Source organism: Mauremys mutica, chromosome 2 (assembly GCF_020497125.1).
Source record: "Mauremys mutica isolate MM-2020 ecotype Southern chromosome 2, ASM2049712v1, whole genome shotgun sequence".
Lineage (NCBI taxonomy): Eukaryota > Metazoa > Chordata > Testudines > Geoemydidae > Mauremys > Mauremys mutica.
Genome location: NC_059073.1, coordinates 5,179,022 through 5,200,125, shown reverse-complemented (window position 1 = coordinate 5,200,125; position 21,104 = coordinate 5,179,022). Strand labels below are relative to the sequence as shown.

Below are 21,104 nucleotides of genomic sequence, written 5' to 3'. Positions count from 1 at the left end.
CGCCTCGGAGTGAACCTGGAGGGATTGTTGGGGAACTTCCCCCATGCAGAGCCTGGCCAGTCCCAAGCCTCTCCCATTCAGACAGGTACCTCTGCCTCTGTCCCCATGTGGCCCTGCAGCCCCCTCCCACACAGCCACTGGCTCAGTGCTGTCACCCCACTAGCTTCTGTGACCCCCCAGCAGCCCCGTGTGCATGACTCTCTGCCCCCCCCATCCTGTGCCCCCTAACCTGGCTCCCTGGGCAGGGGGCTGTGATGACTCCAACGTGGTCAGCTGTTACTGTCTGTTCTGGCGCCACAGCAGCCTCTGGTGGAAGAAGGGCAGAACTGCAGCACTTCTCAGGCACTTTCTGCACAGAAAAGCAAATTCTGCACTGGGCATGAATTCTGCACATGCGCCGTGGTGCAGTTCCCCCAGGAGTAAGGGCTGCTCAGCAGCTGCTGTTTGGCCTGGCCACACTGGGCGCCCGCTGAGCGGGGGTGGGTCCTAGTGGGTGCCTGGGACCTTCCCGCTGAAATGTTGGCAGCTGAGAGCTTAGCCAGGAGGTCCTGGCTTTTAAAGGCCAGGCTCCCTAGGAGCCGCAGAGGGAAGCACGGGGGGCCAGCTGGAGCCAGGCTGGTCCCCAGCCCCACAGGCCAATGCGCAGGCTGCCCAATGTCTGGGTGCTAGTCCCTCCCAAGCCCCCTGCACTCCCAGCCCCTCCTCTAGAGCCTGGTGCACGGGGCTGGGGGCAGGGCCTGCTTTGGCACCGCCCTTCTCTGAGTGCCGTTGCCCTGGAAACAGTGTCCTGGGTTCTCTAGAGCTCTGTCCGCCTGTTCTAGAGCCCACAGGGGCCGGTCGCCATGGCGCAGCAGTGCACTCTGTGCCCCCCGCCCCCTGCAAGGGCCCTGCTGTTGAGCCTCCCTTGCCGCAGACAAGGCCCTTGAACCAGGCTTGCTGACCCGCTGTTCCCCAGCCGGGACTCCCCAGCTCCTGAGGGTAGGGCGACTTGGCAAGTGCTGGGACCGGGGGGCTCTGTGCGGTGGGGCCCTGGGTACAGAGCTGGGGCTGGGATGTTCTCAGCTCGTACCGGCTCAGGAGGGTTGGGGCAGCTCAGTTATTAGATGGGAGACTTCTCGGTGCTGCCCCAGCCCCGGCTCCCAGGTGGTGCTAGGGGTGCTGTGCTGCAGGGAGCTCGATAGGGGGCGCTCTCCTCTGTGAGTCAGCGCTGACCTCAATGTCCCAGCATGGCCCTGGGGTGCTGGGGTGCTGTCAGCTCCGCTAGGGGCACTCGCTGCGGGATGCTCTTTTGGCTGAGATGAGTCCGAGGCGCTAGCTGCTTGTGGGCCTTTGAGATCCCTGCGGATCTGTAACGCCCCGGTGCCCTGGCCAAAGCCCAGCTCGGGGGATTCCATTCTGCCTCAGTTCCCCCTGTATTTTCAGGTAGATCGGGGTGTGACGGTGCTGCCCGTGGGAGCCAGCTGAGGTCACTCAATCAGGGTGAACTGCAAACAGAACGGGGCAGACAAACCCCAGACGCTGGTGGTTATTCCAGTACGTAGATTTACCAACCAGCTCAGAACAGCTTCTGTAGCACCTCACTGGGCACTCAGAGTCCAAACCCCGCAGTTCCCTTAAAGTGCCCAGCCTCAGGCCTCTGGCCAGACACACCTGTCAGATATGATGATGATTCCTGAAAATCTCTCATCATAGAAAAGAAAAAGTTCTTCCAATCCCAAAGGATCAGCCACACACCCAGGTTCAATTATAACTTAGATCTTACCCAAAATACACGCTACAGCCAATTCTTATTAACTAAGCTAAAATGTATTAAAAAAGAAAAGAGACAAAGAGAGTGTTGGTTAAAAGATCAATCTACAGACAGACTTGAATTCAATTCTTGAGGTTCAGACACAGCAGAGATGAGCTTGTAGTTGCCAAAAGTCCTTTTTTAACTAGTCCAGAGGTTACAGTCCAATGTCCATATTCAGGGTGACTCCAGTCAGTGACTGGGGATCTCAATCCTTGTGGCTTAAGGTTTCCCCCTCTTGAAACCCAGAGCAGATCTGAGATGAAGCAGGATCATGACCCAGGTTCTTATACATTTCCAGCAGCCTCTTGGCCTGAGAAAACAACAGGCTCAACTCTCCTTCCAAACATCCTGGCAAGTAGCACAGGGTAATTTATCCATTAAACAGTTCAGATACAGGTGACCACAACCTTCAGAGAGACACATAGACAATAACACTATTTCACTCAAATATCATCATAAATGTTAATATTTCTTTTTTGATCTTTGAATCAAAGCTCTAGCAATAGACAAGCCTTGTTTGCTTACATCACAAGACCTGAGCAAACACCTTCCCCTTCTGCCTCTAGCAATGCCGGCTGCATTTCCAAGCTCTGGTCATTTACAGATCTTCCTAACCAGTCTCTAAAGCTCGGCCCTGGGTCAGGTCAGTCTGGGAGGTAATTAACTCTTTCTGGCCCTGTCACCTTCCAAGGAAATATTACATTACACTCATAACATCACACGGGGCTTATCCTGCCCCCACTGTTGTGTGGTGTTGCAGCGGCTGTTAAACAGCTGCTGCATCCCACCCCAGAGGTGGCTGCATATCAATGGTCAGGGAAGTGGTGGCTGTGCACAGTCTGTGGAGCCCTTTGGGATACTCCCGGATGGCAACCTGGGCTATTAACTTGGGACTTGGCTTCTTGGGTCTATTCCCAGCTCTGCCACCGACTCGCTGGGTGACCTTGGTCGAGACACGTTCCCGCTCTGTGCCTTAGTTTCCCCACTGCTGACATGCGCCTGATGAATCCCAGGGTTCACTGTATGTAGGGCAGGGTGCGTTTCCCTGCTGACTGACCGGCTCCTCGCCCTTCCCTCGGCAGCTCTCGTCGGTGTGGGCGGACGCCCCCCTCCCAGGAGCAGCCATGCTGCGAGGCGCTTTCGTGCTCTGGAACCTCCGCTTCTTCAACGTGGAGAGGAGCCTGGCACGCAGGCTGCAGCAGGACACGCATTACCCCTTCCAGGTGCAGCAGCCCAATGGTGAGGAGCAGCCCCGGCACCAGGCCCAGCAAGCTGGGCCCTGGGGTGTCCAGGGTACATGGTCCCACATCACCCAAAGCTCCTGGAGGTGTTTGAGACGCCCACAGGAGGATGTGTCTGATGCAGCATCACTGGGTTGTAGTGTTGTGAAGAGGGGCCCTGAAACCACCTTCTGCACTCCAGAACCTGCTCTGGAACCCACTAATGTTCTGCACACCCGCTCCAGAACCTACAAATGTTCAACCTGCCCCACTCCAGAATCCACAAGCCTCCTGCCTTCCCTGCTCCAGAACCCACTCCAAAACTAGCAAGCGTTGGCCTCCCAGCTCCACAACCAGCCAGCCTCCCCTGCTCCAGACTCTGCTCTGGAGCTTGCAAACACTTTTCTTTCCCCTCTCCGAAAGAGCAATGGTCTGTCCTCCCCGTTCCAGAGCCCACTCTAGAACTCACAGCCATGCTGGCTCCTGCACTCCAGAACCTGCTCTGGAACCTGCTTCTGTCTGTTCTCCAAAAACTGCTGCCTTCCCCACCCCAGAACCCACACCTGTCCTGTCTTCCTGCTCCAGAGCATGCAACTGTTCTGCAATACACACTGCAGAGCCCATTCTGGAACCGGCACATGGCTGCCTTCCCTGCTCCAGAATGTGACCTGGAACCCACAAATGCGCTGCTTTCCCTGCTCCAGAGCATGCAACTGTTCCGCTTCCTTGCTCCGGCACCCGCTGGCATTCGGCCTGCCCCAGGGACCTCCCTGCCCGTAGCCCCTTACACCGACCGGCACTCGCCGAAGGGCAGAGCCTGCCACGGGCGCCCGGTGTATGCTCGGCCCTGTGGGTCAGGGGACAGAGGGGGCCAGTCTTAGAACTGAAGGTCCCAGGTTGAGCCTGTCGGGGGCAGCCCCAGGTCGTCCCCCCACCCCGCGCCCTGTGGTGAGTGTGCCCTGGGCCTTGCTGGCTGGCCCGGGGGAGGGTGGGTCCTGGCCCGGCCCGGCCCCATGCTGAGCTCTGTCTATCGCCCCCAGTGTTCGTCATGGAGTATTACAAGGACACGCTGTGGAAGGGGGCCCTGATCTTCCTGATCTGTGTCCTGGGTGGGGTCTTCTACGTCAAGAGTGAGAAGGTAGGCGAGCCCCTGGCTGGTCCCAGGCCGTGCCCCAGAGCCCCCCGGCTGGGCCCCTCACACGGCCGGCCTGGCCCCCGGGGCTGGTACTGGGCCAGGCAAAGGGTGTTGTTCCCATTCCCCCCATTGGGCGGGTTCTAGATAACTGGGGATCCCTCCCCCCGAGTCCTCCAGCTACTTCCCCAGCCGGGGAGCCAGGACCAGCATTTGCCTCTGGCTCCTGCCCCCCCCCCCCCCCCCGGCTCTGGGTCTTGGCTCCTGGGTCCGTCCCTGCAGGTCTCCCAGGATTACTCCGGCTTCTTCGTCTACGGGACCCTGGTCGGCTTCTGGCTCCTCCTCAGCTCCATGCACAAGCGGCACCTGGTCATCAACCACCTCCAGGGCTGCTACCAGATCTACATCAAGAGGCGGCTGTGGGAGGAGGGGCCCCTGCACCAGATCTTCGTCCGGCTGACGGCCCAGACGGACGGTACGGCCCCTGCCCGGGGAGAGAGCCCCCCCCCCCCCCCCCGCCCCCACGGGACTCTCGCCCCTCACCGGCTCCTCTGGCCTGTCCTGCAGCCTACGGGAAACGCTTCTACAGCCTCATCATCAACGGCCACGGGCTGGAGGGGCTGGCCCTGGCCAGCCTGTCGGACAAGTACGAGGTGAGCAGCCTGGCCAGCCCCTGCCCGGCCCTCCCGGCGTGGCAGGGGGCCATGCCGGGCACCACGCTGCAGCCCACGTGCTGTGCCTGGCGCCACTGCAGCCATGAGCCCGCTGTGAACCGGAGAGATCAGAGAGAGCCCCACCACCCCGACCCGCAGCCCCTGCTAGCCCAGCCCTGCGTCCCCCAGCTCTGCCGGTGCCCCTCACTCGCGACACACAGCCCCCTGCTAGCCCAGCCCTGGGTCCCCCAGCTCTGCCGGTGCCCCTCACTCCCGACACGCAGCCCCCTGCTAGCCCAGCCCTGCGTCCCCCCACCCCCAGCTCTGCCGGTGCCCCTCACTCCCGACCCGCAGCCCCCTGCTAGCCCAGCCCTGGGTCCCCCAGCTCTGCCGGTGCCCCTCACTCCCGACACGCAGCCCCCTGCTAGCCCAGCCCTGCGTCCCCCAGCTCTGCCGGTGCCCCTCACTCCCGACACGCAGCCCCCTGCTAGCCCAGCCCTGGGTCCCCCAGCTCTGCCGGTGCCCCTCACTCCTGACCCGCAGCCCCCTGCTAGCCCAGCCCTGGGTCCCCCCACCCCCAGCTCTGCCGGTGCCCCTCACTCCCGACACGCAGCCCTCTGCTAGCCCAGCCCTGGGTCCCCCCAGCTCTGCCGGTGCCCCTCACTCCCGACACGCAGCCCCCTGCTAGCCCAGCCCTGGGTCCCCCCACCCCCAACTCTGTTGGTGCCCCTCACTCCTGACCCGCAGCCCCTGCTAGCCCAGCCCTGGGTCCCCCAGCTCTGCCAGTGCCCCTCACTCGCGACACACAGCCCCCTGCTAGCCCAGCCCTGCGTCCCCCAGCTCTGCCGGTGCCCCTCACTCCCGACACGCAGCCCCCTGCTAGCCCAGCCCTGCGTCCCCCAGCTCTGCCGGTGCCCCTCACTCCCGACACGCAGCCCCCTGCTAGCCCAGCCCTGCGTCCCCCAGCTCTGCCGGTGCCCCTCACTCCCGACCCGCAGCCCCCTGCTAGCCCAGCCCTGGGTCCCCCCAGCTCTGCCGGTGCCCCTCACTCCCGACCCGCAGCCCCCTGCTAGCCTAGCCCTGGGTCCCCCAGCTCTGCCGGTGCCCCTCACTCCCGACCCGCAGCCCCCTGCTAGCCCAGCCCTGGGTCCCCCAGCTCTGCCGGTGCCCCTCACTCCCGACACGCAGCCCCCTGCTAGCCCAGCTCTGCGTCCCCCAGCTCTGCCGGTGCCCCTCACTCCCGACCCGCAGCCCCCTGCTAGCCCAGCCCTGGGTCCCCCCACCCCCAGCTCTGCCGGTGCCCCTCACTCCCGACCCGCAGCCCCTGCTAGCCCAGCCCTGCATCCCCCAGCTCTGCCGGTGCCCCTCACTCCAGACCCGCAGCCCCTGCTAGCCCAGCCCTGGGCTCCCCCATCCCCAGCTCTGCCGGTGCCCCTCACTCCCGACACACAGCCCCCTGCTAGCCCAGCCCTGGGTCCCCCCAGCTCTGCTGGTGCCCCTCACTCCCGACCCGCAGCCCCTGCTAGCCCAGCCCTGGGCTCCCCCCCAGCTCTGCCAGTGCCCCTCACTCCCGACCCGCAACCCCTGATAGCCCAGCCCCTTTGCTGTGAGTTTGCACAGGTTGTCGGCAGGCCAGGAGGCTGCTTTGGAGCATGGGGCTCTCTCAGGACTAGTGTGTCTGTGTGTGGGTGCTTGGGGGAGCTCATGTTCCCAGGGCCCATGGCAAGGCCAGGCAGCGAAGGGGCCATGGAGGCTGAGTGGCTCCTTCCAGGATAGGGGGAGATACCCTGGGGCAGGTGCTTGGTGGGGATCCGCCCATCTCTGTCCAGATCCCCTTGCCTGGCCTCATGTCCCGCCCCACAGGGACCCCCCCTCCCGCTGCCCCTGGGCGCCTGTCCCGGCCTCATGCCCCCGCCCTGCCTGTTGCCCCCCAGCACATGGAGTTCCTGGGCAGGCGGATCGCGCGCAAGCTGAAACTCAACTACTTCGACTACCTGGATGTGTCCACGCGCCACGTGATCCGCCACCGGCCCCCGCTGGAGCGGGACGAGGAGCTGCAGGTGTGAGGGGGGCAGGGCCCCAGTAAAGCTCGGCCTCCCTCTCCGCTCGCAGCTGTTTGCACTGGGGGGGCCCTGCTGGTCCCACCCGCTCTGGGCCTGTCGGGGGGGGGCCCTGCAGCGTATCCGCTGGGGCTTTGCCCCGTCCCCAGCCCTGGCGCCCACCGAGTGTCGCCCCTCCCAGCCCCTGGGCTCCTCGGTCCCTCCTCGGGCGCCTCCCACGTCGGTCCCTGGGCGACCAGCCCTGTGGCTGTGCCAACCGCCCAATCAAAGCGCCCCCGGGCCTGCCAGGGGCCGACCCCCCGTCCTGTCCTGCCAGCGCCCCCGGCGTCTCAGACCCGCCCCTCCCGCACAGAGCGAGCCCCCCAGGCTGCCCCAGTGCCCCAGGGTCCCCCTGGCTGGGCCTGTTCAGAGCATCCCCCCGAGGGCTGGGGCTGGCTAGGCTGCGGGCGCGTTTGCCCAGGGAGGCTGGGGACGGGCAGTGGCAGCGGGACCTGAGAACAGGCAGCTTGGCCAGGGAGGCCGGGAGAGTCCTGTGCCCGGGGCCGTCCAGCGGGGCCCACGCACGGCGCCGCAGGTGCCTGCTCGGGTGCCTGGTCCAAACCGCTGTGCGGGTCCCTCGGCCAGGCAGACTCGGCCAACGGGCCGGTGAGCTCCCCAGCAGGGGCCGACGGGGCTGCAGGCAGGGCGGAGAGAGCTGCTCTCGGGGTGTCCTGGTGCTGCTGGGGGGGGGTGCCCAGCCATGCGGGGGGGGGGGACCTGGGGCCGAGGTGTGGCTGGGCACAGCGATCTGGGCCTGGCCTGGCTGCGTCTCTCTGCTCCGGCCTGCTGGAAACCGGCTGGCACGGCCCCGTGCGAGCCGCCCTGCACAGCCCCCTTAGGCAGAGCACGTCCTGGCCCCCGGGTGGGCTAATGGGGGCCCAGTCCCTGCCTCGCCAGCTGGCCCTGCTCCTAGCCACGGGGCTGTCGTGCCGGGTTCCCCCGCTAGATGGGGCACGTCGCACTCCAAACAGTTCGGTGGCTCCGAGCCCTGGGCTGCGGGGGGTGGAGGGGGCAGTTTGCAAAGCCCCAGGACATCCCCCCCCCCGGCCCGGTCCTGGTTGAACTGGGCTCTGCGACGGGGTGAGGAGGACGTGGGGGTCGGGGTAAGAGGCAACCAGGGGGATTCCGTGACACTGGGCAGGTCCCGTCCCGGTCTGTGCCTCAGTTTCCCCATTGGACGTGGGGCCAGGGAGCCTGAGAGCGCTGAGGTGTGTGAAGGGGGCCAGTGGTCGGTGGGCACCTAGCCCCAGAGAGCAGCGCACGTTGCCGCAGGGCAGTCCGGGGAGTCGGGCACCAGCCCAGCGCCTGCTCGGAGGTGCCCCGTGCTGCCGAGCGAAGGGCGCTGGGGCTCATGGGTTCACACAGCCAGGTGCTGCCCTGCCCAGCCCATGTGACTCACAGCCAGCCCTGGGCACGGCTGAGCCCAGCCGGTCTCCTCCTGGCAAAGGGCTCTGCCCTCTGCTGGGCAGCTGCCCCGAGGCCGGGTCCTCCTGGGCTCTTCTGTGCTGGAGTGAGACGCGCACCAGCCTGGCCCTGCCTTAGCACATCCGCTGCACGCGCGTGTGCCACAGACAGTGCCCTGCACGCGCGTGTGCCACAGACACTCCGCTGCACACTCAGGTGCCACAGACAGTGCCCTGCACACTTGGGTGCCACAGACAGTGCCCTGCATGCTCGGGTGCCACAGACAGTGCCCTGCATGCTCAGGTGCCACAGACAGTGCCCTGCACACTTGGGTGCCACAGACACTCTGCTGCACGCTCGGGTGCCACAGACAGTGCCCTGCACGCTCGGGTGCCACAGACAGTGCCCTGCACACTTGGGTGCCACAGACACTCTGCTGCACACTTGGGTGCCACAGACAGTGCCCTGCATGCTCAGGTGCGCTGCTTGATGTGCCAGTGTGGTGACAAGGAGCTTGTCCCATCACCTGCCGCTGCCCACCTGACTTACCACCACCCAGCCCCACACTGCCACCCCCCTCGCCACCACCCATCCCCACGTCACTGCCCATCTCTCTCAGCACCACCCCCTGCTGCCGCCCACCCCGCACCCGGTGCTCACGGACGGCTCTAGTGAAACCGAGGAAGAGGTCGCAGCACAAGGTTCAGAGCGCCGTGCGACGGGCAGGAGATGGGTGGGCAGCAAATGGCCACGTGTTAAATAAACCCATCAGCCGTGGTCTGGAGCCTCGATCCCATTAACGAGGGACGTTCACCTCTAAAGCGACGCTCCCCCAAGTCCTTCCAGTGCCGGCAGTCAGGGGCCAGAGACCCCTGGGGAAAAGCAGAGGTTTAACCCGCCCTTGGTGTGTTGTCAGTTCGCTGCACGGCCCCTCCCAGCCACAGGCGCCACTTGGCCTGGTCAGGGGGTGAAGGGACGTGTGCCTAGACCAAAAATGGGCAACCAGCCCCACCTCGCAGCTGGGCTCAGACGAGCCGGCTCCAGCCCTGGATAAAACCGCGGCTCCATCGCAGCCCATGGGAGCCGAGCCGCTAGCCAGCGAAAGGACACGCCCGGCTTCGGCCGCTGGGCCGGGAGGGAGCTTTCCCCACCTCGAGTCCCTACAGCGAGTGACCCGAGCAACCGCGCAATGGAAGGGGGAAGTGAGCCGCCCCTGGGCACCGTCCCGCGGTGGGAGGCCGGGAAGGCTGGCGCCTCCTGTAGCTGCGGGGACGCTGGGGACTGGTTACTTGCACCCAGGACTTTGTCTAGGCTGGAAGTGTAACACCCAAGGGTGCTCGTTACTGTCTGCGTAACTCGGCTGGGTTTGCCCCCCCCGCCCGCCGAACCCTATTTCATCTGGGAATCTGCAGCTTCCCATGAAATAAACCTTCTTTGTCTCCCAAGCCGGGGTGCAAACGGGAGCAGGTGCCTGGGGGCTGGTTTCCCCCCAAGGGGCCGGTCCGAGCGCCTGGGCACTACGGAGGGGTGGACGTGGGAGAGCCCGGACCCCGCAAGGCTGGTGAGAGGCAGGGTGAGGCCTGGTGCTCGTGGGCAGGCGACTGATGGCAGGGAATTGAGCCAGACCCCACAGCGCGTAGGCCCCGATGTTACAGGGCGGGCGGTGACAGAGCTGCCAGCCTGAGCAGGCCCCAGCACGTCCCGTTGGCACCGTCAGTGGGGTTCCAACCTGCCCGGGCATGGCCAGCTGTAGAGTTTGGCTGGGTGCCGGGGGGAAGAAAGGGGCCAGGAGGGCTTGGCAAAGGAGCTGAATGTCCTGCCCTCCTCTGCCGGTGCTGAGCAGCTACAAGGACAAGTGCGGAGTCCTGCACTTAGGACGGAAGAATCCCATGCACTGCTACAGACTAGGGACCGAATGGCTGGGCAGCAGTTCTGCAGAAAAGGACCTAGGGGTTACAGTGGATGAGAAGCTGGATATGAGTCGACAGTGTGCCCTTGTTGCCAAGAAGGCTAATGGCATTTTGGGCTGTATAAGTAGGGGCATTGCCAGCAGATCGAGGGACATGATCATTCCCCTCTATTCAGCACTGGTGAGGCCTCATTTGGAGTACTGTGTCCAGTTTTGGGCCCCACACTACAAGAAGGATGTGGATAAATTGGAGAGAGTCCAGCGGAGGGCAACAAAAATGATTAGGGGGCTGGAGCACAGGACTTATGAGGAGAGGCTGAGGGAACTGGGATTGTTTAGTCTGCAGAAGAGAAGAACGAGGGGGGATCTGATAGCTGCTTTCAACTACCTGAAAGGGGGTTCCAAAGAGGATGGAGCTCGGCTGTTCTCAGTGGTGGCAGATGACAGAACAAGGAGCAATGGTCTCAAGCTGCAGAGGGGGAGGTCTAGGTTGGATATTAGGAAACACTATTTCACTAGGAGGGTGGTGAAGCACTGGAATGGGTTCCCTAGGGAGGTGGTGGAATCTCCTTCCTTAGAGGTGTTTAAGGTCAGGCTTGACAAAGCCCTGGCTGGGATGATTTAGTTGGGGTTGGTCCTGCTTTGAGCAGGGGGTGGGACTAGAACCTCCCGAGGTCCCTTCCAGCCCTGAGGTTCTGTGACCCCTCCCCATCCCATGCGGGGCTGGGCCCAGCCCCTCGTGCGGGTGCTCTGGGGCACCGTCCAGCGCTGCCAGTGCAGAGGTAGCTCTGGTTCCTTTTACCCCTCCTGCCACCCTGCTCGCCCCAGCCCTAGGTCCCCAGATCTCCGCCTGGGTCCAGCCTGCAGAGCCAGCCGGGCTCTCTCCCGCCGAGCCGGGCGGCCCAAGGAGGCGCTGGTCTCGCCCCCTTCCGAAGGGAGGGAGCGTCAGTCCCCCCCGCGTTAGTCTTACCGTGCTGTGGCCGACATGCCCCATCCACGCTGGGGGGCCTGGCTGCCCCAATCCCATCTCGCTGCCAGAGCCCCTGGGTCCCATCCTGGTGCAGACAGAGCCTGTGAGGTTGGGGTGCGAATGGCCGGCTCATTGGGCTTCCTCAGCCGAGGCCTCCCTCCAGGACATGCCAAACCTGCTCCCTGGGGGGCCGGGGCGGCTGCCAGCTCTGGGCTGGGTGTGACGGAGCGATTCTGGCGGGACCCAACTGAGAGTGCCAAATCAGGACCAATTGCTCAAAGAGGGCAGTCACAGCCCTAGGCTGGGGTTTTTCCACCTCTAAGGCAAACCAAACCAGCCAGACAAAGAGGACTTTGGTCTCACCCCACTGGCTAACCACAAGTCACACAAGCAATTTCCTTAGACACTCCAGTCTCCCAGCATCACCACCAGTGCACTCGTCCTGGGGATGAATGGTTATGAAAACCAACACCCCAATAAAAGGAAAAGGTTCCCTCGATCCCAAAGGACCAAGCCCCAGACCCAGGTCAATATACACATCAGATCTTACCCACAAATCACGCTGTTGCCAATCCTTTAGAATCTAAAATCTAAAGGTTTATTTACAAAAGGAAAAAGGTAGAGATGAGAGGTAGAATTGGTTAAATGGAATCAATTACATACAGTAATGGCAAAGTTCTTAGTTCAGGCTTGCAGCAGTGATGGAGTAAACTGCAGGTTCAAATTAAGTCTCTGGAGAACATCCCCCACCGGGATGGGTCGTTCAGTCCCCTGTGTAAAGCTTCAGTTTGTAGCAAAGTCCCTCCAGAGGTCAGAAGCAGGATTGAAGACCAGATGGAGATGATGCATCAGCCTTATATAGACTTTTCCAGGTGTAAGAATCTCTTTGTCTTCACTGTGGAAAATTACAGCAAAATGGAGCCTGGAGTCACATGGGCCAGTCCCTGCACTTTGCTGAGTTACAAGGCGTGTCTGCCTTCTCTCCATGGGTCAATTGTGTAGCTGATGGTCTTTAATGGGCCATCAAGCCAGCTAGGCAGGGCTAACACCAGCTTGTCTGGGATATTTCCCAGAGGCAGAGCATAATACAAAATACAGACAGTACAGAGCCAATACTTATAACTTCAACTACAAAATGATACACAGACATACAGACAGCATAATCATAACCAGCAACCCAGAACCTGGTCTTAGACACCTTATATGACCCCCTTTACTTAGGATTTGGTGCCACTACAGGACCTTGGTTGCAACCCATGTTCTATATAGTTCCCATTTATATCAATAACGTCACACTGGGCCTGTCCCAGGGGAGCTGCCAGGCCTGCGAGCAGCACCCTGCCCAGACACTGCTCACAGGGGCTCTCCGACGCCAGGCCCACTGCTGGCATCCCAGCCCCGCTCCCGCCTCCAGTGCCTGCCAAGCTGGCGCCAGCCATCGAGCCGGCCCTGCCGGCTGCCCCTCTGTGACACGGGGCCAGTGACCTGCCCCACCGGGGGGGGGGGTATTTACCAGTCTGGGGTACTCACATGCCCCCCCACTGTAGTGTCTGGGCACCTCCCCATCTGTCAGTCCTCTGTCCTCACAGGCCAGTGCTGCTATCTCCATGGCACAGACGGGAAACGGGCTCAGAGCATCTAAGTGACTTACCCAAGTTCCGAGCGGGGCCCTGACTCCAGCTCTCCCAACCCCCTGAGAGCTGAGGGCAGAAGGTGCCATAAAGGGGCCTATTCGAGACACCTCCCCGGGCACGCAGAGGGTTAAACCGATCCCACGTGCCGCACCTGCTGAAGAGCCCGGAGAGCAAAGGCAGCTGGGGGTGGGAGGGGAGCAGGGGTGGGTGCCTGGGCACGCATGGGCCCTCCCAGCATCTCCTGTCGGGGGCCTGGGACTGGGTGTCTTGTTGCACAGACGTCCCTGCCAGCTGCGTGGGGCGTGGCGGGAGGGGGCCCTGCAGCACAGTGCCCCCTCTGAGCTGGCGCTGCCCTGCCTGCCCTCCCCCCAGAGGAGCCAGTGTTCTGATGGGGCTGGCTGGGGGAGCCTTGGGATGCTGCCCCCTCGTGCCCCCGGGCACCCCCAGCTCCGTGCACGGTGCCCTGTACCGCTCGAGGCTCAGCAAAGGGCCGGGGCTGCCGCGGGCTGCCCAGTTCCAGGGGCATCCCAGCCCGTCCCGCCTGAGCAGGGTGGCATCATGTGGCCGATGGACGGGGGCCCGCCAGGGCTCGAACCAGAGCCCGAGCTCAGCCCGGAGCCTCCACTGAACTTCTCCAAGTGGAAGAGCGAGACCCCAGCCCACCACCCCTCGGATCCCCCCGGCTCGCGGCGGCGGGAGGCAGAGCCCTTTCATTGCTTTTATAAAGTGCACAAAGGCAACAGACTCCACGGGAAGCCGATGCCCCCTCCCCCGCGCCCGCCCGCGCCAGCCGCCTGTGGCACTCCCCGGAGGAGAGGGAATCTCGGGCTTCATTTACCGCGTCAGTTGTGCCCAGCGCCGGGGCGGGCGCCCGGGTGCAGACACAAAGGGGCAGGCCAAGGGGAGCAAGGGGCTGCCCAGATGGCAGGGGGGGCAGTGCCTCTGGTTGGGGGAGGGGCTGAGTGCCCCCTCCGTGCCTCCGGCTGCCCCCGAGCTGAGCTCACGGGAAGTGGCAGCAAAGCGGCCCCCGCGGGGAAGACACAGCCGGGCGCGCAGCCTCCCACGGACAGCGGCACCTCTCCTGGGCTCGGCACCAGAGCACGGCCCCCGCGGGCGAGGCCCTGACCGCGCTGCAAGGGGTCAGACCCACAGGACTTGCAGCTCGGAGCCATCAGTGTCTCCCACCCCCCCCACTACCGATCTGCCACTGCAGCCCCAGGGTCCAGCCTGGCCCGCTGGGCGTCCTGCTGATTGCCCCGCTCCCAGCAGCCCCCTGCTTTCTAGGCTCGCCCCGGGGCGTGGCCGTGGCTGTCTCGCCTGCTCCCCCGCTACTGCAGCTCGCCCGGCAGGGCCCTGGCCAAGCCTGATCCCCTCCGCTTGCTCCACAGTCCAGGGCCTTTTCTCTCCCCGTCCTAGGCCCTGGCAGCTGCAGCATCCCAGGAGAACACAGCTGTGGTGGGGTGGGAGGTCTCCATCATGGGCACGGCTGGGTCCTGGCAGCCTGCTAGTGAAAGGTCCCAGCCGTGACCTGGCAGGGGCATGGACATGGCGTGAGGGGCTCTCAGAGCAGCCAGACCCCCATGGGAGTTACGCACAAGCCCCATGGCAGTTCCCTGGGCCCTGGGCCTTCTCCTGCTGACTCTCCCTGTGCCTGTGCGCAGCTCCACAGACAGAGCGAATGCCCCCAGAGCTACAGCTTCTGTGGGGTCAGAGCCCCCCATACCCACACGTCATCCACAGCCCAGGGCCAGCGGCCCCCGGGCACTCAGAGTCCCTGCAGGCCAGGCGGGAGGTGCGAGATGGAGCAGATCTTTGCATATCCAACCTCTCCTGTTCCTCCTTCCTGGGCACACGCCCAGCAGCCTCACTGGGAATGGAGGAGTGGGAGCTGTCCCCTGCCCCTGGAGAACTGATCAATGAAAGTGTTTTGAATTGTTCACTTTATGAATGTAACTTCTGTTCCCCATTCACTGCACTTGCCTGCACTGTAACTTCTGGTCACTGTTTGCCATATTGGAATTCAAACCCCATTTTCAAACGCTCCCTCCAGTTTGTAAAAGCTTCCGCCAGCCTTCATTTCTGCAAACCCTGCTGTCATCTTATTAGCTTAGCTGTGTGACTGAGGTATGGATGGATGATGGAATCAGTCTCCAGCCCCAGCCTGTCCTGATGAAATAAACTTCAAACCCCAGCGGGTGAAGCTGCAGACAGGAGCCCTAACAAAGTAAGAAGATTCCACCCTAAAAAGAAAAGGTGCAATAGAAGGAAGATCAAAGCCAGGTCCGAGGCTGAAAGTCAGGCCTGCAACTGACGGGTGATCAATCACCAAACCCAGAGGCAGCGGGACACAGCAAGACCTAGAGACTCTGGATTCAAAGTAAAGCCTACAAAAAGGCTGGGTGAGATGGGAGACTTTGGAGGGTAACATTCTGCTGCCGGCATGGAAGGGCATCGGTGCAGGCCCAACAGTGACCCAGCCCGTCCTTGTGCCCGGCTTTCCTGGCCAGTTACCGCCAGAAGCTACGAACCCAAGCTATGTCCAGGACTGGTAACTATGCAGCAGCTGCAGAACATCTGATGGGTGTGTGTGTGTGTGTGTGTGTGTGTAGGTATTAGGTATAATGTGTGTATAAGGATTAAGATATTAGTTATTGGTAATCAATCAGATTGTTATCATCATAAATGTGGCATCTTTGTCCTGTCCCCTGAAAAGATCCTGTGCAGTTTTCTCTGTACAACACCCCTCTCCAGCAGGGCTCTCCAGTGCCACGGGACGAGCCAACCCTGGTCTTGGCTACAGGAGAGGCCCCGCTCCAAGCACGCAGCAGAGCAGGGATCGCTGGGCTCCTGCCTGGCGCTGGGACACACGGTGCAGGGGCAGAGTCACCCTAGCCCTGGGGTCATCCGAGTGTGATGCACAGTCAGACACATTGCCCCCCCGGTCCGTCCTGCCTCTGCACAACCAGCTGTCCGGCCACCCGGCCTCGCTCCAGTCCCTGGGCGGGGCAGGCTGTGCTGACCCCCAGGGCTCAGCTCCTCAGCCCAGGAGTGGGGGGCACAGAATCACTGACCCCCCCCCCACCTGGACACCCACTAGTGCACACACAGACACCCCCAGTGCACACACAGACCCGCCCCGGACACCCACTAGTGCACACACAGACCCCCCCACGCCCACTAGTGCACACACAGACACCCCCCCCGGACACCCACTAGTGCTCACACAGACCCGCCCAAGCCCACTAGTGCTCACACAGACACCCCCCCGGGACCCCCACTAGTTCACACCCATACCCCCCCACACCCAATAGTGCACACACAGACCCCCCAGTGCACACACAGACCCCCCCACGCCCACTAGTGCACACACAGACCCCCCCACGCCCACTAGTGCACACACAGACCCCATCAGACACCAGGAGTCTCAAACCCAGGCCCCCAGGGTTGCCAAGCAACAGCCTGACCCGCTGCACCCCCGCCCAGCCAGCCCAGCCCAGTGACCTGCAGCTCACACCCCACCGCCAGAGCCACGCCCACCGACACAGCGGGGTCAGGTGACTAGCAGCAGACGGCTGATTGGACACCACTGGGTATAAAGCTTCTTGTTCCTGTCCCCCCCTTGCCAGAGCCGCCAGCTGCTGGGCGCAGCAGGTCCCCGTCTCCTGCCCGAATTCCAGGGCTCGATTCTCGCATGACCCTTGGCGCAACATCTGAGTCCGATGCCGGCTTCATCCTTGGCAGGGCCGTCAGCCGGCCTGCCGTGACTCCAGGGTGTCAGTGCCAGGCGCAGGGCAGAGTGCCGGGAACCCGGCCCAGCCCCACATCGGCTGTGAGTTCTGTGTTCGATTTCACCCACCGGTTACCAGGTGCGAGCTCCTCAGCCCCACAACAGGGGAGTCACAGACAGGCCTGTGGGTGCCCCCATCGGTCCTGCCACCTGTGTGATAGCCGGGCCCTTTCCCCAAGGATACAGCAACAGTCAGGTTACTCCCTGTCCCAAAGGCCCCGTCCTCACCCCCGGGCCCTGCGCTTCAGCTCTCACACCAAAGCCCCGCTTGTAGCCAGCCCTATAACAAGCTGTCGAAAGCTCCATTACATGGGAAAGGAAACAGGAGGGTTCTTGGCGAGGTTCCGCAGGGAACCACAGACACACACCGGAGTTACAGTCACAAGCTCCCAAAGGGAATCGAAGCGTCTATCACATGCAAGCTCCATACGTCCCTTCGGGTGACCCAGGCTGAGCACTGGGGATCTCTTGCTTCTGCCTAGAAACCTGCCCCTCCAGAGTCCAAGCAGAGTGTCACGGACTCACAGATTGTGGCCCCGTGCAGTCCGTGGGGGGGGGCCCTTTCAGTGCGACAGCCCTTCTCGGGGGTCCACTCTCTCGGGGTCAGGCCCCTCCACCTCCTGGAGCTGGAGCTTGTAGCAGTGATGGAGTAAACTGCAGGTTCAAATCAAGTCTCTGGAGAACATCCCCCACTGGGATGGGTCAGTCAGTCCTTTGTGCAGAGCTTCAGTTTGTAGCAAAGTCCCTCCAGAGGTCAGAAGCAGGATTGAAGACCAGATGGGCCGCAGGGAAGTGCAGCCTGTTGGGTCTGGGGGCGCGAGCGCTGCACTGTGGGGCAGCCCAGGCAGGGCAGAGCAGAGACGAACAGGCTCTGGGGTGCCCCTCGGATCACAGCCTACGTGCATGGCCACAGCAGGGAGACTCCCAGTGCAGAGACACCAGGCCCCCGCCCATGGGGCTCAGCTGGGCTCATGCCATGGAACTGAGGGCACAGACCGGCCCCACGGTCCGAAACGCACCTGGAGCCTGGCTCTGTCCCCCGGCCACCACTAACCCACGCACCAGCCAGCCTCAGGACGGAGATGGGGAAACTGAGGCACAGATGGGGCTGTGACTTTCACACTGAGTCAATCCTGGCTTTCAACCTCCCCCCCCCCAGCCCAAAGTACTAGACCCTACTGCCCTCCCAGAGCCAGGGATCGAACACAGAGTCCAGGCTCCCAGACTGCCCTGCTCTCACCATTAGACCCCACTTCCTTCCAGAGCCAGGAATGGAAGCCAGGAGTCTGAGCCCCAGCTGCCCCATCCCCCCCCCACTGTAACCACTAGACCGCGCTCCCTCCCAGAGCACAGAGACACGTGCACACAGAGACCTGGGGGTGGGGTTGTGTAACAAAGGAGCTGGTGAGAGGTGATGAAGATGGGAGCTGGCAGCCGGGCCTTGCAGAGGAGCAGCTAATGAGCTGCCAGAGCATCTGCTCCCCCTGCCAGCCAGGGTGGGAGGGCGGGGGGCAGATTCCTGCGCAGCCGCCCGGCAGTGCCTTCCCCGCTGCAGCCACCTGGCCAAGGGTTCCTTCAGCCCCCCCCCCCCGCCCCCCAGCTGCCTCATTAACGCTGCAGCCCTCTTGTTAGAATAATCAGGGCCACGGGGAGGGAGGGGGAATGCGGGAGGGAGAGATGGGGGCTCCCCCTTGCTGCAGGGGCTGCTCTGGGTCTGGCCAGCCAGTGTGGGGCGGGGGGAGCAGGGCCGGATACAGAGCAGAAGCGGCTTGTCCTGCCCCTAGCAAGCAGGCCTGTCTCTGTGGGCTGCCCAAGGGCGGGGCTGGTCCCTCTCAAGGCTGGTGTCAGCGGGTGCCGGCATCAGTGGATGTGGGGGGCGGAGGGTGTGAGCAGCGATGTCAGTGCGGGAGGGCGGCAGAGCTTGTGTGCCTCAGTGTGTTGGTGGCTGGGTGGCTGCGGTCATTGCTGGTGTCAGAGAGTGCACAGGTGTCAGCAGCACCGTGCACGGGTGTCAGGGTGTGCGGATGTTAGTGCATGTGTGCGTAGGTGTCAGCAGCAGCGTGTGCTGGCGTGTGTGCAGATGTCAGTGTGTCGTTGGTATGTGCAGGTGTCAGGGTGTGCAGGTGTCAGTGTGCGTGGCAGTCAGGCTGTGCAGGTGTTGGTGTGCACGGGTGTAGGGGCATGCAGATATTGGTGTGTGCAGGTGTCAGTATGCACGGGTGTCAGAGCGTGCAGGCGTCGGTGTGCACAGGAGTCAGGGTGAGCAGCTTGGTGTGTATGGGTGTCAGGGTGTGCAGGTGTCATTGTGTGGGTGTCAGGGTGTGCAGGTGTCAGTGTGCGCAGGAGTCAGGGTGAGCAGGTGTCGGTGTGTGTGGAAGTCAGGGTGTGCAGGTTCGGTGTGCCCAGGTGTCAGGGCATGTAGGCATTGGGGGGGTGGGTGTTGCTATCAGTGTGTGTGGTTGTGAGTGTCAGTGTGAGTGTTAGGGTGTGCAGTTGTGTGTGTGGTTGTCAGGGTGTATTAGCGTCAGTGCACCGGTACCTGTGGCTGTTGGGGGGGTGTGCCTCTGTGCCTCTGTCCGTGTTTCAGAGGAACACTCCCAGACCCAGCCCTGGGGTTTTCGGGGGGGGGGCGCTCTGGCTGCCTGGGAGATGGGGACACATGCACCCTGACTGCCCATGGCAGCTGGCCCCACCCTCAGGTGCCTCCATCACTTTGATCACTGTGGACAACCCCACCGTCCTGCCCGTCACTCCAGCCTGGAACCGGCCTCACTGACAGGCTGTGTCTGAGTCTTGCCAGTTCCTTCTGTGCAGCACTCTGGGATCCGGCCTCTCCTCTCCATCCACGCAGCTAAAACGCTCCCCCAGGCTCTCACCAGCTCCCGTCTCGATGAGTGCAACCCCCGGCTCTCTGGCCTGGGCGAACGCAGCCCTGCCCTGCCCGGCAACGCTGCTGCAGAGCTGCTCCTCCCAGCCTGCCGCGTGGACCGGGTCACCCCTCTCTTCGCATCCCGCCGCCGGCTCCCCTGCTCTGCCACGTCAGACACCAGCGACGTCCCCGCCCGACCTGTCACCTCGTTCGGTGCCGTTCAGTCCAGGCTGCCAGCCGCCAGCGCCCACTGGTTCCATTGTCAAACAAGCCCCTTTGTGCTTCTCCAAGGTGCCCCCTGGGCTTGGGACACTTTGGGGGCTGCCCAAGGGGCGCAGGGTGAATCGCTGTTACCCGTTTGCAGTGTGAGGGAGCCTCAGCTGTGCCGCTGTGGGAAACTCGCCCCAAACGATGGGCTGCTGGTAGCACGAGCGCCCCACTCTGGGCTCCGCGAGCCCCACCCTTTCCGTCTGCAGGCTGACACTTGGCACCCCCAGCCTGTCGGCTCCCTGAGTCCTAGGACACAGCAGAGATCTCAGTCTATGGAGATAGTTACCTGCAGAGTTCTGCCCTGCCCCGGGGCACGGGTCCCTCCCATCTGTCTGCACACACCCCTGCGTCACACGCGACTGCCCAGTGCCTCAACCACTGCACAGCCGCAGTGCACACAGATCGGAGCCTCCATGGAAGCAGAGTCCCCAGTTAACATAAGAACGGCCACACTGGGTCAGCCCAATGGTCCATCTAACCCAGTGTTCTGTCTGCCGACAGGGGCCAGGGCCAGGTGCCCCAGAGGGAATGAACAGAACAGGGAATCAGCAAGTGACCCATCCCCTGTCGCCCACTCCCAGCTTCTGACAGTCAGAGGTTTAGGGACACCCAGAGCAGGGGGTTGCATCCCTGCCCAGCCTGGCCAATAGCCATTGATGGACCTGGCCTCCATGAATGTATCTAGTTCTTTTTTGAACCCTGTTACAGTCTTGGCCTTCAACATCCTCTGGCAAGGAGTTCCGCAGGTTCACTGTGCGTTGGGTGAAGAAATACTGCCTTGTGTTTGTTTTAAACCTGCTGCCTGTTCATTTCATTGGGTGACCCCTGGGTCTTGTGTTATGCAAACCAATAAATAACTCTTCCTTATTCACTTTCTCCACCCTAGTCAAGATTTTATAGACCTCTGTCATATCCGTTCTTACACATATCTTTTCCAAGCTGAAAAGCCTTATTAACCTCTCCTCATACTAAAGCTGTTCCACACCATAACAATTTTTGTTGCCCTTTTCTGAACCTTTTCCAGTTCCAATGTATCTTTTTTGAGATGCAGCGACCAGATCTGCAGGCAGGATTCAAGCTGTGGGCGACCATGGATTTATATAGAGGCAACACAATATTTTCTGTCCGGTTCTCTATCCCTTTCCTAATGGTTCTTAACATTCTGTTTGCTTGTTTGGCTGCCCCTGCACATTGAGTGGATGTTCTCAGAGAACTCTCCACACTGACTCCAAGATCTTTCTGGAGTGGTAAGAGCTAATTCAGACCCCACCATTTTATATGTAGAGTTGGGATGATGATTTCCAATGTGCATCACTTTGCATTTATCAACATAAAATGTCATCTGCCATTTTGTTGCCCAGTCAC

At 62.3% G+C, this 21,104-nt stretch overlaps 1 protein-coding gene across 1 annotated transcript; it reads left to right on the top strand.

Moving 5' to 3' along the window:
- The first annotated feature begins 842 nt into the window (after window positions 1-842).
- TMEM249 (transmembrane protein 249) lies at window positions 843-6,863 on the top strand. The gene is made up of 6 exons (XM_045007855.1): window positions 843-978; window positions 2,875-3,031; window positions 4,053-4,150; window positions 4,427-4,619; window positions 4,712-4,797; window positions 6,732-6,863. Exons 2-6 carry the CDS (start codon window positions 2,917-2,919, stop codon window positions 6,861-6,863), a joined length of 624 nt encoding a protein of 207 aa, XP_044863790.1. The 5' UTR covers window positions 843-978; window positions 2,875-2,916.
- The last annotated feature ends 14,241 nt before the right edge of the window (window positions 6,864-21,104 follow it).

Excerpts from the sequence above, each read along its gene's own strand:
- TMEM249 (XM_045007855.1), top strand. The coding sequence starts at position 2,917 with ATGCTGCGAGGCGCTTTCGTGCTCTGGAACCTCCGCTTCTTCAACGTG. Across the intron at positions 3,032-4,052 it reads CCAGGTGCAGCAGCCCAATG|TGTTCGTCATGGAGTATTAC; the intron begins GTGAGGAGCAGC and ends TATCGCCCCCAG. Across the intron at positions 4,798-6,731 it reads GCCTGTCGGACAAGTACGAG|CACATGGAGTTCCTGGGCAG; the intron begins GTGAGCAGCCTG and ends GTTGCCCCCCAG.